This window comes from Eschrichtius robustus, chromosome 12 (assembly GCF_028021215.1).
Source record: "Eschrichtius robustus isolate mEscRob2 chromosome 12, mEscRob2.pri, whole genome shotgun sequence".
Classification (NCBI taxonomy): Eukaryota; Metazoa; Chordata; class Mammalia; order Artiodactyla; family Eschrichtiidae; genus Eschrichtius; species Eschrichtius robustus.
This window is the reverse complement of record NC_090835.1, coordinates 25,469,341-25,488,960: the sequence shown is the minus strand read 5'-3', so window position 1 is coordinate 25,488,960 and position 19,620 is coordinate 25,469,341. Positions and strand designations below refer to the sequence as shown.

Below are 19,620 nucleotides of genomic sequence, written 5' to 3'. Positions count from 1 at the left end.
TCAGTCATGGCGTATACAAATATAAGGACTAAGAACTCTAAGATCTCAGACTTCTGGGTGATTTGGGGCAAGTCACGTGACATCTCTCAGCCCCCAACTACAAATTCAACTGTGAAATGGGATATAATCTGAGCCCCTTTGTGGGTGCCTTAATACAAAACCACATTTATTTACCTGTTAGTGTGAAGAAGATATCGTAAAATGACACACAGTTTAGGAAAGAGCAGCATACCCTTTTAAAATTATTAACTGTTAATTTTTTGAAACATTCTGCAGGCCAATTTCTGTTCCTACATTTCAATTCACTTCCTAATCAGATTTTGCTAACCATGAACTTGCTTTCCGAGTGTACCCGCAGATAGCTCCTGAGGCCCCAAAGAAGGTCAACTCTAGATACAAGAGGTGTATTCATCACAAAGCCTAGAATTTATATCACACCCCTCAGTCACTCAGAGGCAATTCCTATGATGGACTGAGGTTATCCATGCGTAGGTAATACTCCCAGATTTCCAAATGGGAAATCGGAAGTACACACCTGTTCACAATCACTCCCAGCCTCAGTGGTTATCAACTGTTCTTGGATTAAATACATACCCATTAAATGCCCAGGATGCCCTGGGCACAGTGCAAAGTGCTGGAGGCTCAGTGCTGAAGTGACTTTAGGAAGCTTACCAACTGAACAAGAAATTCTGTTATTTGGTTCAGACCTTGCCTATTCCTCTGCCTGGGCTCCAAAGAATGGCACAGGGGACTTGTCGCACAGTGAAAAATTTATTCACATGCTGCAGCTGCAGAAGCTGCCCTATAGTCAGTCCATGGATATTACTGAATAACTTAGAAACGTATGTTGTGAATCTCTAAGGGAGTCGCTAAGACCTTACTTTCTGTGTGTTTAGATGTCGCAGCTAATTCCCAGGCATTTATCATGCAGTGGGTTGGAACATTTCAATAAAAAAAATAAAGATGACACAAGTCACAAGCGGTGTTTGGTTAACTGATCAGCAATGACAGCATGAACAACACTGCCATATTCATTTCCTTTTTTGAGACTCTGCATCCATCAACAACACATGTTGCCAAGTAGCAGACTGAGGGCACTCAGAGCCAAGGCAGTACAGTGGCCAGATGGGGCCTCAGAGCATAACTTCTGGGTGTAGCGTGGGTTCAAATCCTGTCTTCTGCAATTAGCAAAGCTGAGCTGCAAACCCAAGTCTTCTCTTTACATATTCTCCTTACACAAATGATGCCAAAATCAAGGTCCACATGGAATAGCGTGCTGGTGAATGATTACCAACTAGCTCTCTCGAGAAACAAGGCGTGCTCATGTGTGTGTATAGATATGTATGTGTATATACATATATACATGCACACATATTACATGCACCTATGCATGTATATATATGCTTGTTTATTATGTTTTTCTGATATAAAGAATGTGCAGCATAAAATTTACAAATAACAATAAAATATACAATTCTTTACTTTAAATTTCATAGAGCCAATTGATTCTCACAGAATACTTTTGTTGTTTTTGCTGAACTCTTGAATCTGTGGCTGAACGATGGTTGTCGTTGCTGGACAAGTGTAGTTCTGACATGAATGTCAGTTGATATTTTGTTTACATTTAAGAGTATCGTGAAAGAGAAACAATGAAGATGTATGTCAGAACTTCACTCACTCACCCAATGACATGAACAATTTCTTTGCTGAACCAGAAAATAATTTTCAAATACCAGAAAAATATTTCCTTATTTTGTTATGCTACTTACAACATAACAGCTGCAGACACAAGACTTTTAAAAGTTTAGTCTGCATTATTAACATTTGTTCCCTCACTTTTTTGAGTCTAAACAATCAATACAACAATCAATTAAACTCTGATTTACAGCATCTACTGATTTCTCTGGTTTAAGTACTCTCACCATGGCCAATTTCAAGCTACCAACTTCATATCCACGAACACAGAGTTAAAAAGGGATGTGCAGTAGCTCACCACTATACAGTATTTCCACCATGCAAATACATACAAATGTAATGTAAATCAGAGTAAACTACAGGAGAATAATTAGAAAGGGAGAAGTGAGTATTTCTCAACTTAATTTTTAATATCATCTATTTATTTATAGGTTTTTATTTTCAATTTTTAATAATGGCTGTATTTAACCACCAGCTTGCAAAATTTCTGAAAATTTACCAACCATTGCTTGTGAGCTGGAACAAGCCAGCTCCAGCACATGCAGCCTGAACATATGACACTATTTGCCAAACCCTACATTGAAATCATTAAAAAAATCTGAGTTCAAGAAAACCAGCCCAAAGAGTCAACCTTTGCCACCCAATAAGAATCAGAATCAAGCCTACATACAATTCCAATAAGCAGAGAAGAACAAAACTGGTACATCAAAATATTAGATCCAGAATGTAACAAATAAGTAAATCCAGAACAATTTAGTTAGTCTACTGTTTCCTCTACCTACATACTTAACTATGAAAGGACTTCAGTTTTGAATGAGCTCCTGGGAAGTTTTGGCATCAGTGCCCAAAGCCAATAACTGATTTGGACCAAGGAAACTTACCTGGGTATCAGTTGGTCTAGTTGCTGCATTGCAGTCATTGTCGTCCACCACTGACATGTATGTCCCAATGATGCATTTCACTGCTCTTAGCTGGTATCCCTGTCCACAAGTGACACTGCACTGGGGGAAAGAAAGAAAACAGAAAGTATATACAATCTAGCCAATGTTCTCTTTCCCTAACTTTACCTATAACATTCTACAAGAGAAAAAGTATTTCCATCATAGTGGGCCAGAGGGCTGGCACTCAAAGATATTAGGTAAAAGCAGGTAATCCTACTCTGTACAAATTATACTGATCGATTATCAAGATATTACATGGAATTATTTCTGCCTCCCATTGGAATTATGTTTGTAGGAGTTCAGTTCCTTGACTGGGAACCCCTGGAAGGAGGGGAGTACATTTCAATCATTTTTACATCTTTCACACTATATACCTAGCAGAATGCTGTGGCTAAAATAGGTACTTTATATAGTTCTTATCTAACTTCTGGAAAATTTTCCTAAAGCAATTATCAGAGTTTGCATGAATATTTTTGTATAAGAATGGTCTTTGCAATATTATTTATAAAAGGCAAAATATTAGAAACCACTTAACTAGGCAAGAACCAAAAGTCAATTAAATGCACCATGGCAAACAGATCATAAGGAAAATGTAGCCACTAAGCCTAATTGTTAGATTTAAAAAGCATCTAAAAAACAATAAGTAGAGGGAGTGACGTCATGGAAATGGCAGTTCAGGAAGCTCCAAAAGTCGATCCCTCCACTGCAGCAACTATTAAGCTGACAAAAAATGGCAGAATTTTTTTTTTTTTTTAACTCTGGAAGCTAATCAAACACTTAAAGCAACTAGGTGAGTGCTTATTGCCAAATTTCAGTAGGAAAGTGTTGAGACATTTTTGCTTATTGCCCCCCTGCCATATTACACGTTCCTCTCAAATGCACATGGAACATTCTCCAGTACAGACCATATATTAGGCCACAAAACAAGTCTCAATAAATTTTAAAACCCTGAAATCCCACAAAGTATCATCTCTGGCCACAATGGAGTGAAGTTAGAAAGAAATAACAGGAGGAAAACTGAAAGATTCACACATATGTGCAAATAAAACAACAGAGTCTTAAATAACCAGTGGATCAAAGAGGAAATCACAAAGGAAATTAGAAAGTACTTTCAGATGAATGTAATCAAAAATAAAACATAAAATTTATGTTTTAATAAATATAAAGATGCAGCAAAAGCAGTGCTCAGAGGGAAATTTCTCTGTAAACATGTATATTATTAAAAAAAAAAAGATCTCAAATCAATAACCTAACTTTACACCTTAAGGAACTAGAAAAAGAACTAAACTCAAAACTAGCAAAAGGAAAAAAAAAAAAAAGACTAGAATAGAAAAACAACAGAATCAACAAAACCAGAAGTTGGTTCTTTAAAAAGATCAACAAAATTTATAAATCTTTACCTAGACTGACTAAAATGAGAGAAGACTCAAACAACTAAAATCAGAAATGAAAGCAAGAGCACTGCCGCTGACTCTACAGCAATAAAAAAAGATAATGAAAGTAAGGTGAACAATTATATGCCAACATGTTAGACAATCTAGATGAAACACACAAATTTCCAAACACACACTAATTACCCAGAAACACAAAAATCACAAAACCTGACTTAAAAAGAAACAGAAAATTTGAACCTTTATAAGAAGTAAAAAGATTGACTCAGTAATCAAAAACCTCTTAATAAAGAAAAGTCCAGGACCAGATGGCTTCACTGGTGAATTCTGCCAAACATTTATAGAAGAATTAAGTACTATTCACAATAGCCAAAAGGTGCAAACAACCCAAATGTCTGTAGAGGGATAAATGGATAAACAAATTACGGTATATCCATACATGGAATGTTATGCAGCCATAAAAAGGAATGAGGTACATATGTGTGCTACAACATGGATGAACCTTAAAAACATCATGCTATGTGAAAGAAGCTGGAGACACAAACAGTCACATATTGTATGATTCCATTTGTACTAAATACTTAGAATAAGTAAATCCATGGAGGTAGAAAGCAGATTGTTGGCTGCAGGGGTGAAGGGGAAATGGGGAGTAACTGCTCAATGAGTATTTTGGGGTGACAAAAATGTTTTGGAACTAGATAGAGGTGGTGGTTGTACAACATTCTGAATGTACTAAATGCCACTGATTTGTTCACTTTAAAATGGTTAATTTTGTTTCGTGAGTTTTACTTCAATTAACAAAAAATTGATTAAATACAATCCTATTTTTAGTTTTTAAAACATAAGGAGACAATTATAAATGTATTAACTCTGCAGTGTAGAGCTAGGAGTGTGGTTTTCTTCCTTTTGCTAAATTACTTTTTGCAAAACTTCTCTTACGAACATGCGTTATTCTTCAGTATCTTAAGAAACAGTCTGTTGCCCTGAATTGCATGTTCAGTCAAAGGAAGGACAAATTTCTGGCTAGGACTGACCTGGTATAAACACACATAAAAAAACAGGCCTTTTAGTTCTAAAAGATGTTATATTCAAATCTGAACAGTGGCCCTGAGCTGTGCTCTCCTCCTGTTATTATTTACAAGAGCTAGCAGATATAGACAAAAAGGAGGCAAGATCTGGGGCATGAGTGGACTCCCCCTGTTTAATAAGCGTGATCAAACATGATCAACCATTCTGACCAAGGATGCTGTGTAATGGAGAGGAAGAGTGCCAATGTGAACGGTAGAAATTGTAAGGGTGTAGTAATAAAGCTGCTCTCATTTACTGCACCCATGTTGGAAATGAAGACGTAAGCTAGGGAAGAGGCTGTGGCTGGATAGGGTGGAGGGAGAGTCATTCTTAAAGAGATTACACAAGTGACAGCAAGCGGCTGCTTTGCTTCTCTTGGGAACGTGGAGTGCTACTTAAATAGTACCCGGAATGCTTTTGCTTCTATATTAGGAAAGACTTAATTCCAAGAGTAGTGGCTTCTTAAATGCAAGCCCAAGGGAGACTTTCACTCTCTCCTTTAAGAACAGTTCAAATGACTGTGAAACCTACACTGGGGGCTTGGAAAAGATTCTTTCAAAGAGAGATGATTCCTGTAACCTTTGATCTAATTAATTCTGTTTGAAAAGTCTGAATAATTTATGAGAGGTGAACGTAGGAATCATGACACTGGGAGCCAAAACATCCCTTCCAAATCCCAGTCCAGACCCTCCTGCCAAAGACACTGGCGCTGGATCACATTCTGTAATAGACCCACAGCTGCACGCTAGTAGATAACATCAGCCAGGCACGAGATCTGTTGTGAATTTGTTCAAAGTCGTGTGTGCTCAAGCTACAGTTTTAACCCAAGGGCGAAGACACGCACGTGGGTCTGGAAAAGGAATAATCAGCTCCAGGAGGCCAAGCGGCAACCCTCAGAAGTGGGGCAAAATGGTTGCAGAGTTTCCATCACTTGGCGCCACGGAGGTGCAGTGCGTGCCACATGCCATAGTGGTTAAATCCCAGCCGCTGGAATGTCCCTCTGCAGGCCCGCTCCAGATAAGAAGGAAAGAATGTAGTTAAGAACTTTATCATTCAAAATACCTGTCCCCAGGGACCTGCCTGCCAGGACGCACATTCTGGCTGCTGACAGGTCTGCATGGAGGCTGGCTTGGTCTCAGGGTCACAGATTCTATCGTTTAATCGATCTTCGCCAAACTGACACCAGACCTGGCGGTGCTTATGCCCTTTTCCGCAGGTGACCAAGCACTGTAATAAAAGGTACAGCCAGTCAGGGTCATTTCTGAACAATGTACTGTGGTTCCCGGGGATTAGTCATTGATTAACAGGACCAGGTGTGCTCTTTTCCCACAGCAATTCCTCTCAGTCGTTGCAATTTGTAAATACATCAAGGTTCATGCTTTTCACGCGTTCACTCATTCGTTCATTCATTCTGTATTTACCCAGGCTCTGGGCCAGTTTCAAGCACAGAATAAACTTAACACAGCATCATGCTCTGAAATCCTGAAAAACAGCATTCATGGTTTGGTAGCATAAGAGTTAAGGGTGGGGAATTTACGAGTCAGACTAACCTAGTTTTTAATCCTAATACTGGTTTTTAATCAGCTGTGGATACTAAGTGATCTCCCTGTACTTCAATTTTCTCATCTGTACAATGGGGCATACAATAATGCCTACTGCCAGGAATTGTGAAAACTAAGTAAGAAAAATCCAGGTGAAGTACTTAGCACATGCTCATTCAATGAGTCTTAAATATAATCTAAATAAATAAATAAATAAATATAATCATCATTATTACCTACTTTCATTATAGAAAACTTGAGAAATACAGAAAGACATAAAAGAGAAAACTATAACGATCCCCAAATCTCACTACCTACCTAGGGATAATTATTATTAAAATTTTGCTGTTTTCTTCCCAGTCTTTTTAGCTATGGAATGTTGGATCATACTGACTATATACTTTGATATCTCCCACTTCCATTTCATCAAGTATTTTTGCAAAGGTTTGTTACTTAATTTGAGATGATACTTTAGCTAGTATTAGCTATCTAAGTAGAACTTAAACCCAATACCTTCTTTCATCTTTTTTTTTTTTTTTAAACTAAATACTAGAATTGAAGCTAAGGCCACTTAGTTAACATAGAACATAAGAACTAGGTTTGTTGTTAATTTGTCCAGGAGTCAGACACTGTTAATCACATGCACTGTTACTTGTCTGCCATTTCAGAGGCGTTAATAGTATTCTTTTACGACTCAGATTTTATTTAATGTTGAAAGTAAACAGTTAATATTGCACTTGCACGGATGAGATAAGGGAATGGATGCAGAAGCTGTAGCAGGGAAATACCTCTTTCCCCACATTCCTGACTTGGCCCATAAATAAGGCAATTTCTGTTCCCCTGCCACTTGCTCCCCTGAAGAAAGGTGGAGGGGGGCACTTGCTCGGTGAGAATCTCACCAGGAAATACTGACACTGTCTATAAAAGCGAGTTGCTGTCCTCGGGCCACCTCTGCTACACAATGGAGGGTTAGCCTTACGCTTCATCGGGTAAGGGACAAGCAAAGCATAAATCTGGAATACTCAGCCTGCTCCTTTCTCTTTTTCCCAAGTTTTCCACTAGCAACTAGATGGGTAATCAAATAGGTCACTCACTGGGGTCTAATTCTCTTATTTCAAAAATAAGAAATCAGGGAATCTTATTTTTGACTTCAGATCGAAGCCAATGCAGCTTTATAATTAATAAAGAAAGCCCTGATTTCCTTTATAGCAACTTAGCCAGGGCTCAAAGAGGAGGGAAGGTGAGGAGCTGGAGCTTCAAAAATCACCAACAGAAGCTACTATGGCGGGTGATCCAGATAAACCCACTGTGACTCTGAGGTCGCCAGTGGACCAGTCATGTCCAGTGAGACAGTCATGGGGCAGGTGAAAGACTGGAGTTGTTTCCTCAAGAGGAGGTGGGAGAAAGGTGCAGCTGGTCTAGCCTTGAACTGACCTGGGGGAGACTCAGAATTGAGTATCGGAGATGAGCTGGGGGAAATAACAGCCTTCACATCTCACCTCTGACCAGTCTCCTGATTTCCACTGTGGACAAGGGAACTCGTTGCACTTCTGAATGGTGACTTTCTCTTGATGCGTGCATTTGCTATCATCAAGTACATCATTACGGGTGTTGACACAAATAGCCCTTCTCCTCTGGGTTCCACCATCACAGCTTTTAGAACACTGAAAGGACAAAAAAATGAAATAAAATTATTGCTGAGTTTCTCATCAAGCATGCTCAAGATACTGGCTAGGCTGGCTTGTCTCTTCCAGTCCTTAAGAAACAAACAACCAACAGAGCCTGGTCAATTTTAGTTGTTATTTTAGGGGTATCTGTTCATGTTATCAATTTATTTACCAGGTTTATACCGAAGTCAATATTAGCAAACTGGCAAAGGAAAACAAAATTGGACATAGCTTGTGGGATATGAAAAAAGTGTTCTGTTGAGTTGTTCCATCACTTCCAATTTTCCACATGCCGTGCCCACATCAGACATTACAAATCAATCACGGTACTCTTCTGCAGTTTTCATGGGGGCAGCCATTATAAATCAATCATGGTACTCTAAAATGGGACTTCTCAATGCAGCTCTGCAAGAAGCCATCATCAGCTAATCAGACTTACTCCAAGAAGAAGACCCTCTGAGTGAGAACCAACTTACTTCAGTCCAAGCAGAATAGCGCCAGCCACCCGTGTTACATTCTCCTGAGCATTTTTCCCGGTTGCTTGGTTTGGGGTGACTGCTGCAAAAACTGTCATCAACCTTCTCGGTCTTCCCATCTAGCCTGCTGTATTTGGCACAGTAGATGTCTAATGTGCGGTAACCCAAGCCACACTGGGCACTACATTCACTCCTGCTGGCCACGTGCCACCTATGCATAAACAACAGGGAGAAACCAACATTTCTATTAAATATATTTGTCTTATCGAGACTCGACTGGTGGAAGAGTTGAGCTCTGTTTTCTTCCTTAACTCAAATACCATGAAACCCAAAGCCACAGTCAGTTACTGAAATCCAATTTAAAACCAGCATTTCCATGTATTTTTCATGGCTGCCAATGTACACGTAAGTCACAGAGTGACAGTCAGTGGTTCTATGTTTGTGAAGATTCTCCCCCGATACAGTCAATCTGAAATTCAAGCAACCAAAAAGAAAAAAAAAAAACCACTGGAATTCAGCAGAGCAAAAAAAGCAATTTTATATTTAAAAGGTTCATGCAACCTAGCCTTTCATTTGTCAAGGAGGCTGCTTTAACAGGGAGCCATTGTTGGAAACACTCCCTAGGAAACCTCCTTTATGTGGGCCTGTGCTGGAAAATGCTCAGTGAACATCCTGTGAATTAATAAAGGAATGGATAATTTGGACTGTAATTGTGAATTTCAAGTATGCTAAACTGTGTACATTATTATCTGTGAATAAAGACTATAAGTTGCTTGAAGCCATGTACCATAGTCTATATAACTCAATTACAATTTTTTTTTTGGCTGTTTAGCGTCTTAGGGCACATGGGATCTTTGTTGTGGCACCCGGGATCTTTCGTTGTGGCACATGGGCTTCAGAGTGGGCGGGTTCAGTAGTTGCGGCACGTGGGCCTAGTTGCCCAGCGGCATGTGGGATCTTAGTTCTCCGAGCAAGGATCGAACCCAAGTCCCCTGCATTGGAAGGCGGATTCTTAACCACTGGACCACCAGGGAAGTCCCACAATTTTTTTTTTAAAGACTAATTTTTTTTAGAGCAGTTTTAGGTCCACGACAAAACTGAGAGGAAGGTACAGGGATTTCCCACATACCCCTGCCCCCACATACACAGAGCCTCCCCATCATCAGCACTCCCCACCAGAGTGGGACATCTGTTACAACTGATGAACCTGTTGCCACATCATTACCAACTACAGTCTATAGTTTACATTAGGGTTCACTCTTGATGTTATATATTCTATGGGTTTAGACGTATGCTTAGTGAATAGATATCCACCATTACAGTATCACACAGACGTAAAAATCCTCTGTGCTCCACCTATTCATCCCTTCCAGTCCCACGATTATTCACTTTTAAAAGTAGATTTGAATCTGCAAATTTCTGTCAACTTTATATCCCTAGTACCTATAAGACTTTTATGGCGCACAGTAGGTGTTCAGTATGTACTGATAAATCAAGTGGTTCTTTTAATGCTCCAGCAACGGAGCCAGAGCTTAAAAAAGAAAAAAAAAAAAAAAGCTTAAAATGAATAGAACAGTTTAAAAAATGAGCTTGAAACGTGTTTCGTTGATCAAACTTAGCAAATCCCAAAAGGATGATTTCTTTATAATCTTCATTTGAATTTGCTCTTGATCGTTAATTCTCTCCCGCTCATAAGCTCCGTGATTTGCCAAATACCAATGCCCTAAGCGTTCTCCCTTCTACCCTCAGGAAGACAAGAGGAGCACTGGACACACGCTTATCTTGGAATTTCTCACAAATGCTCAAAAGTAGGTCAGAGTTGACCCACTCCTACATTTGGCATGTAAAGTGGGCTACTGAGATTTTCCATGAGAGTGACATAGTATTTGGAGGATTTATTTCTAACCGGAACATGTTACATGGGGATTGTAAAACAGTGCTTTATCTCATCCTGTCAAAGTTTAATCTGGGCAAACTCTCACTTCCCTAAGGAAGTGAGGCAAAAAATGTGGACCAATTCAACAGAGGCATCTGGAACTTTCATCTGCCCTTTGATTCTCAGCTACCTTCTCTTTGCCTTCATCATCATTTCCTCGTGGAAGGGTTATTTTCCATCCTGGATAAGGGAGCCAGGAATCCTGCCCCCTACAAGAAAGCACACCAGCAGCTTGGGCTGGAAAAGCGTACCAGAGTTTCCCTGATATTCATACAATCCCCAGAACCCAGGCAGAGAACGTGGCGGAGTCTGTGGAAAGGTCACAGCACTGCTTTAGGAAAGTTCTCAAAACGCTATCACTTACTTCACTTATCATCACACTGGAAAGTCATCTCACCTTCAGTGTTCTGAATTCATTCATTCATGTCATGTGACAACTGTAACGTGTTACTATATTGCAGAAAAGCAAAGTGTTTGTTAATAAGTGGAAACAGAAAAAAATGTATGTCTCCGTGGGTGTGTGGGGCGTTGTGGCATTAAATAATTTGGGGAACTACTGATTTAAGCAAGTTCCTCTATTGCAGAACTTCTCAGGGCCTTCAGAATGTTAATCTGAATTACAAATCTTCACATAGTGGAGAAGACAGTCAGTAATACTTCTCACACATACTGGTTTGCCGTGGATCAGCCTGCTGAACTAGCATTCCATACAAATGTTTTGGGAAAAACTGTTTTAGAGTTTGAGCAACGAGTACTAATCTTCTCTCCAGTCTTTCAGTTTTGCACAAAGATACTTGGCAATTATTAGTATAAATCATAAAAACAGCCACTGTCAAGTTGACTGAGAGAAGACAGACAGTAATGCCTTCTTTGGGCTCAGTTTCTGCATTTGCCGGTTTTTCAGTAAACAACTTTATTCTTCCAACAGTCTGTAAATGCCAGTAAAATATGAGCTTGAATGCTGACATATAAACACAATCTTCTAGGGACTTCCCTGGGGGTCCAGGGGTTAGGACTCTGCGCTCGCACTGCCGAGGGCCAGGGTTCAATCCCTGGTTGGGGAACTAAGATCCCACAAGCTGTGCAGTTCAATCAATCAATCAATAAGATCTTCTACTTAATTTCAGACATGAGCATGCACCCGTCTAGTTATGAGGCTTTAAAAACTAATCCCAAACTTTCCCTTTTTTTCTTTTCATTTCTAAATTCTCCCCCACAAGGTCTGTCACTCTACCATAGACACGTCTACCAAAAGGCATGGCTAAAATTCCTTCACTTTCTTTTCTTTAATCAGCCAGAGGTGCTATCATCACCCAAGCCTGTTCCCTGAGCTACTGTCCTCCTTTGGTATCAGCAGAGTTTAAGGTGTTTTTTTGTTTTTTTTTTTTTCTTTTTTTACGTTAAGTATAAAAAAAACCAGGTGGCTTTCTCCAAATGGGGAATTTAGAATAGTACCTTTGATACACCTACTATATGAAATGCAAAGACTTTAAGATCTGACTTTATTTACCTAGTTATTGTGAAATGAGTTTTAATACAAATCAGAATCAGAAAGTGCAAATACAAGCTCAACACTTATTAGCTAAGTGACTCCAGCAGGACATTTAACCTCACAGAGGCTCAGCTTCCTTATCTGTGAAATGGGGGCAAGTAGGATCCATTTCATAGGGCTACTAGGAGGATTAAATGAGACAAGGAACGTGTAGCATTTAACACACATTACAGGTACTCACAAAAAGTAGCTGCTGCTATTATTATTATTATTACCCTTGGTATTTTATTCTCTAACCAAGCTCTGAGTATCATGTAACTCCACGTAAACCATTAATACAAAGTGAAAAGAAATCCAGTTGAGATCTTCTTCATAATTCTACATAAAAGTATCATGGATCCAAGGCTACCTTTCAATGCATTCGCTTTGTACAATTTGCTTAATTTTTGTTCCCCGTCAGAAAGCTTCCAATGCAGGAGAAACTCTGGAGAACATCCAATTCGCCAGCATCATCACCAACTAAATGGCGGCTTATTTTAGAATCTGATTGAACTGAAAAATATTAGTTTCTCGCAGAAACAGTTCAAACATGATCTCCACCTCAACTTGGTGCTCCTTGCACAAACTTTTAACAGGGTTCTTCAAAAATCATTTTTTTTTTATGGTCATGTTCTACTACTTGCGGTTCTTTGTACAAACCCGCCTTTCTTGGGATTATAAGAGCATGCTCAGTGCTGCAGGCAGGTGTTCCACAATATCTGCATTGATCCTTTGAGACTCTACCAGCCCCAGTTGGATTCAGTCAGTGGGGAAGTGAAATCTAAGGGAATCCAAGTAGGGTAGGCAACAGACATGGAGCAGAAAACTCCTCAGAGTTATTCCTTTTCACCAACAAAGAGAAGTGGAAAAGCTTTATAATTCTCTACTCACTCACCATTTCTTGCCTCAGATTTCATACTTTTCTTAAATATAGAACCGTTTGCATATCTAGATATCTCTATATAAATTTTCTTCTAGTTCCCTCCATAACTCTACATTAGTGGACTGCAACTTTCACGTATGTAAAAGTTCTCTTACTGGGTGATAAACACTCTGGGTGGATACAGAGCATTACGGGCACCTTGATGGATGAGGTTACCTCTTTTCTGTTGCCTTTCAAAACAAACTTTTGCGTTTGACGTAACTCCCTCATAATAATACCCATGTGAGGGTCAAATGAGAACTTTTTTTGGCAAGTGCCATACTCTAGTAGTTGTTTCTAATTCTCAGGAGAAGAACAAGAAATCTGCAGGTATATGTCTTAGATAATCAGTTTCAGAGGGATGGAAAATTGGCTAAAGCTTATTTCACTGAAACGCAAGGAAGGGGCTCTAAAGACTAACAACCACACCTGCTTCTCACATGCAGGGACCTCCTACAAAACCCCCACAACTCAGTACTAAAGACCATGAGGAAACACTGGCCTCACCTCAGGTCGCAGCCTGTGCCGCAGGGTTCAGTAATGGGTGCTGGCTGGGGCAGCCGATCACATCTTTGATCAGAAACTGTAAGCTGATCAGATTCCCTGGTACAAACAGGTTTTCTTTTCCGCTCCCCTAAGCAAGGAGGAAAAAAATTATTCAGACAAAGTAGCCTATTCCATAAACTATTTAGACCAGGGACTGGCAAACATTTTCTGTAAAGGGTTAGACAGTCAATATTTTTGGTTTTGTGGGCCACATGACCTCTGTCGCAACTACTAAACTCTTGTTATAGGGCAAAAGCAGCCGCTTACAAATGTAAAAAATTGGTGTGGCCAAGTTTCAATAAAACTTTATTCATAAAAGCAGGAAGTGGGCTGGATTCGGCCCACGGGCTGTAGTTTGACAACTCATACTGTAGACAGAAGGAAACAAGATAAATCACATAATACGACTACTAAATCTATGTCTCTGGAAAATCAGTTTGGCAGAGCTGATTTTGCTTGGCTTCACACATAATGAGGAAACCTAGCATATCCTGAATCCCCTTAAACAGCTCAACTTGCCAGCCCAAAGTGACCAGATAGATGCAGAGAAAGATCAGAAAATGCATGCAGATCGAAAGGTTTATAGATTGCATGTATTTGGCTGCTTCCAAAAAAATAAAAAACACCTTGAATCCCCCAAACTCAACCTAAAAGTACATACCTTGGCAGGGTTTGCTGCATGCTTGCCAGGGTCCATGACTGTTCCAGTAAAACTGCTGCGGTTTGTCTTCAATTGGAATATTGAAAGAATAGCGCACATCAGGGTTGTATAACTTTCCCACGGACAACACCTGGGATGTGCAGACAAAATGGAGAGGATGTGTATGGGCCTGGTGATTCTCGGAGTTAGAAAATGGGCATGGGCCCATTGCCAAGTTTTTACCTGAAGCAAAAGTTCTTGTTCAATGCGATCTGTGGAGTTGATTCTTTCCACTACGTTGTCGGACCCGCTGTACTCTATCACGGCATTCCCAACCCGGATTTCCCTTTTGGACATTGTGACAACAAAGTCTCCATTTAGCAAGAATTCACCTTTACTGCTTGATAAAGCTAAAGATGAGAAAAGAGAATTCATTGATTTGCTGCCATTTGAAATAATAGTTTGACAGGCAGAGAGCCAGAGTGTGAAGAATGTAGACTTTTCAGCCAGGCACGCACAGGCTCAAATCCGAACTTTGCCACTTGCCAACTATGTGGCCTTGGGACATCACTTTCCTCCTCTCACTCTTGATCTCTTTATCTCTTAAGTGGAGATAAAACACCTCCCCTTCATGGTGCCCTTGCAAATTAGAAATATAGTACAAGCGTACTAATTAGCCTGGGGTTTGTGATACAAGCCCCGAAAACACAGGATTACAGATGGAAGCAATGAGCTGTGGTTACCAGAGGAGAAGGGGCGGGGCGGGGGGCAAAAAGGGTAAAGGAGATCAACTGGATGGTGATGGATGGAGACTAAACTTTTCGTGGTGAGCAAGCTGTAGTATATACAGAAGCAGAAATATAATGCTGTATGTGTGAAACTTACATAATGTTATAAACCAACATTACCCCAATTTAAAAAAAGAAAAAATGTTTTATGATTTAAAAATACGTATTAATAAAATGAACACTTACAAAATTGGTTCCCACACAAATAACCCTTTCTACTTCATATGAGAATTAGTTGAACCTACTGAATCTTTGTTAGTTTTCTCTGTTTAGACAGATGTTGAAATGTAGAAATCCATAGCCAATACGATGCTCAAGTATCACTTCCTTGGTGAGGCCCACTGAGGTAGCCAGCCTCCAATATGGCCCCAACAATCCTTGCCTTTTGATAGTCACACCTTGTGTTGTTCCCTCCCACACTGAGTAGCACTGACAGTGTAATCACTAGGATACTGTGACTTCCAAGGCCAGGTCAAAGGCATTAGGGCTCCACCTTGCTCTTCCTTGAATCTCTGGCTTTGGGAGAGAAGTCAGCTGCCATGTTGTGAGGATACTCAAGCAGCCTCATTGAGAGGCGTCTTTCAAAAAGCAGTGAAGAACCAAAGCCTACCGCCAATAGCATCTACGTGAGGCATCTGGTAAGTGGATCTGCTAGCCCCAGTCAAGCTTTCGGATAGGATCACAGCCCTAACTGAAGTCTTCACAGCCACTTCAGGAGAGACCTCAAGCCTGAAACACCCAGCTATGCTGCTCCCAGATTCCTGACACACAGAAGCTGGGATATTGTATATACTTGTTGTTGTAAGCCGCTAGATCTTGAGATTAATTTGTTACATGGTAAAACCTACCTGGATCATTGTTTTTAAAACTGCAAGCCCCTCCCATTGGCAGCACAGATTCCATACTTCCTATCCCATTTCCCACCTTAATTTTTCTCCGTATCACTTTGTTTATGCTCTCTCTCCCCAAACAGGAATGTAAGCAAGGATTTTTGGACTGTTTTATTCACAGCTATATCTCAGCTTCTGAAAGAACACATGGTAGATGCTCAAAAATAGTTTTTTGGGGGAAGAATGATTGAATCTACTGTGAATCTTGCAAAAGATGAAACAATCAGTGAAGCTGAACAAGTAATGTTGGAGAACAGCTTGAGTCAAGTGCCAAAACACTGGCCAACTGAGAACATGACAGAGTTAGACCAGTTAGACATTTAAGAAAAGGAAATAAAAATGGACAAAGAAGATGAGATGACAGCTGCTTCAGAAGGAATAATTTACTTATCCAAGTGTCAAGAGAGACTATTGGGAAAGTGGATAAAAACCTCAGGAAGCTTTTTAAAAAATGACTCATTTTCAGATTTTACTGTCAAATTCAAACTTTAAGCAAAGAATGTACCACTCTATCACATGACTTGACTGGAAAACTTAGGGAAAAATATTTATTAATTGTTTATTCTCCATTCTAAAAACGTGGGCATGATTAAAATCAAAATACAATTTTGTTGAATGTAAGAAAAAATAAAATTGATTTTCATACTTTTTGATTAATTTCTCAAGATAAAAATCCCAATCATATCATGATCAAATCAAATCATATCCCAATCATATCTTCCCCCTAGTATTTACTATAAAAGTTTGGTTTTATTTTAAGTATCTTTTTTTTTTTTTTTCAGTACTACTGCTCTTTGAATAATGAATTCTCCCATGTTTTGAGCTTGACATGTAGCAGGTACTCAAGAAAGCAGAGCTATTAAACATTTGAGCCCTGAACAAAATACTAAAAAGAGGCCAGTTATCTTTTGTAAGTTGTGCATGATTAGCAAATCTTGGCAGCGAGGGATCCCTTGAAATGCACAGGCCATGTATTTAGGTGAATAAAAGGAATGTGGAAATTTAACCCAGGGTTGGCAAACAGGTGTCCTCCCAGACACAAATGTCAATCATCTGGCACTAGCCGTTCAAGAAACTACGCAGAACAGGATTCCTTGACAGCATCATGTCTCAGCATCATTAATGACGTCTGTCTTGGTTGTGGGATGGGGAGGAGCCAAGTTATCTTAGGTGTCTTCCAGATCCTAACCTGTGCTTCACTGATGCAGCTGATGCACTGTCTTTCACCAGAAGTAGACCAGAAGCAATGCATACGTAGAAGAGGTTGAGAGGATTTAGGGGAAGTAGATATCGTACCCTTACGTGGAAATTAATGAAGGCTGCAATGAAGCTCTGAATATTCCCTGTGGCTCAGTAGCAGCAGTGCCCTTGTTTTCGAGGACATGGGAACCGCACAGAGTTCACCCAGCTGGGCACTATACTGATGCAAGGACTACTCTTTGCAGGATCAGGAATTAATTGCATCAAATTTGATCCCTAAACCTGCGCTTCATCTACCAGAATTCCTACCCTTATAAGCCCCATCTTGGCCCTGAGGTAAAAGTAAGATGCCTTCATTTGAAATGGTTGGGAAGAAAAGTGGTGACACAGGAAAAAAAGCTTTTTTAAAAAGATAATCTTTTAAAACAGGCAATCCAAGATCTTGGCTTCTCCTTCTTGACCCGAAATCCTCTGATTGTCCCTCTACTACCAAAACTCCTTAGCGTCACCTTCCTGTATCTTTACAGATCTTATCTTGACCTATTCTTCCAACCTCACCATTCACTCCCACCAATAAACCTCAACTCCCAGGCGTGTTCATCCCCAGGTCAGCTATACATTCTTTTATATGGAGGTAGTAAAGTGAAGTGGTTAAGGGTACAGGGTCTGAGGTCAGACTTTAAAGGATTTTAACTCTTTTCCCATTTTCTGTTCATGTGACCTTGGGTAAGTTATTCAACCTCTCTAAGCCTCAGTTTCGTCCTCTGTATAATGGATTTCTTACAGAATTGTTACAAACATTAAACAGGATCGTGCGTATAGGATTTGGTAGCTGGCAGATCAAAATGCCTTCAAATGCATTGTTTCCTCATCACACTTTTATACTTGCTTAATTCATGGATAAGAAAAGCATGACTTAAACATTATTAAAATATTTTCTGAGGCCAGGTGACTTCTAATCATGGAAGTGTGTCTCCAGAGCCTGTTAACCACTAAAGTTTTCTAAGAAGAAGGTCAACAAATATCCATGAAATGAGTGAATGAATTCACGCGTTCTTTATCTCATGTACAAATTGAAAGCAAATATGTTTAGCTACAGATTTTTAAAAAATTTAAGTTATCTGTTCTGCTAGACAGCATGAGCCTCTTTAAGTAAAGCCAACATTTAAAAATGCACTTTTCTAAGCCTAAGAAAGATCCCAGCCCATAGTAGGTGCTCAGTCAACGATGTCGAAAGAACAAGTGATTGATGGAACCTGACATTCATGACAAGGAGAACAGAGAGCTTCCAGACAAATAACTGTTTCCCCGTCAGTGTAAACCTCTGACAACCTCATCTCCCCTGCAGCTCCTGCAGCGTGAGACCCACCAGCCATGCAAGATGTAGGAGTTTCAGTGGGTCACTGGTTGGAGACGAGGTTGTTTCTGTGGCACCTCAGGCCTCCAGAGGCTGCCTCCTAACGTGGGTCACTTACATGGCGGTGGCAGGATGTGCTGCCAGAAAAATCACCCAGTTCTTTCAAGTGAAGGCGCATGCTAGCTACTCAGCTGATGTTTCACTAAAAGGGGGGAAATGAGATGTCACAAGGCCAGTTCTGTAAATTAAGCGATAATCCAGTTCTGGCTGTATTCAAAGAGCAATCATCTATCCTATGTTAATTCTGGGGCTCCTTTCCAATGTCTCCAGGCTTCCTCTCATGCTTATGCTGACCTGGGGGCATTTCACCCTTCACTGCATGCTCCTTATCCCATTAGATGGTGAGTAGGAAAGGAGATAGGAGTCATCAGGTGAAATGGAGTTCCTGCTTTATCTTGAACTGAATCGATTCCTGTCTTCCCACTGCCACCATTAATCAAGGGCTAAGTGTCCTGGAGACAAATAAGCACCATGGAAATGGCTCCTGTTTCTCCTAAAGAAACACGAACATGGTGGCACTGGGTGCAACTTGGCTTTAACCCAACAGGAGGGAGGGGTCTATGCTGAAAGGATGACCTTTGACATGGAGACTTTCTGCTTCGGTACCTTGTGAAACAAATAGTTTCCTGAAAACAACAGTCTACTGCCCAACCTCCCACTAATGCGATTAGGGAGCTAATTTCCTGGGTTGGTTTCCCCCCCATTTCACCCATCAGAGCTGGTTGCTACAAAGGCCCTCTCTCCTGGAAACTGCTCCTTCACCAACACATGCGAAAAGAGTATGGCTTGACTGACTTTGAAAAAAAAAAATGTGAGGTATACAGATGATGATCGCTTAGCAACCGAACAGCTGGGACTGGCCTCCAGCAGGACTCAACTGGGGGCTTTAAAATCTTCTTAGAGCATTTGCTGCGCCTTCCTTCAAGCCAAGAGTAAACATTTACACACGGCAGATTTGATGACAACATCAT

The 19,620-nt window shown here is 40.2% G+C and overlaps 1 protein-coding gene across 2 annotated transcripts in view; it reads right to left on the bottom strand.

Annotated features, from left to right (window-relative positions):
• Positions 1–19,620, bottom strand: part of ADAMTS9 (ADAM metallopeptidase with thrombospondin type 1 motif 9) — a 169,212-nt gene that overhangs the window by 88,448 nt on the left and 61,144 nt on the right. For both annotated transcript variants that reach the window (XM_068557319.1, XM_068557320.1), the window contains 7 exons: positions 14,598–14,764; positions 14,376–14,505; positions 13,676–13,802; positions 8,780–8,990; positions 8,136–8,300; positions 6,158–6,322; positions 2,577–2,696 (listed from right to left, as the gene is read on the bottom strand). In XM_068557319.1, coding sequence (XP_068413420.1) covers positions 2,577–2,696; positions 6,158–6,322; positions 8,136–8,300; positions 8,780–8,990; positions 13,676–13,802; positions 14,376–14,505; positions 14,598–14,764 — 1,085 coding nt within the window. The remainder of the gene's footprint in view (positions 1–2,576; positions 2,697–6,157; positions 6,323–8,135; positions 8,301–8,779; positions 8,991–13,675; positions 13,803–14,375; positions 14,506–14,597; positions 14,765–19,620) is intronic.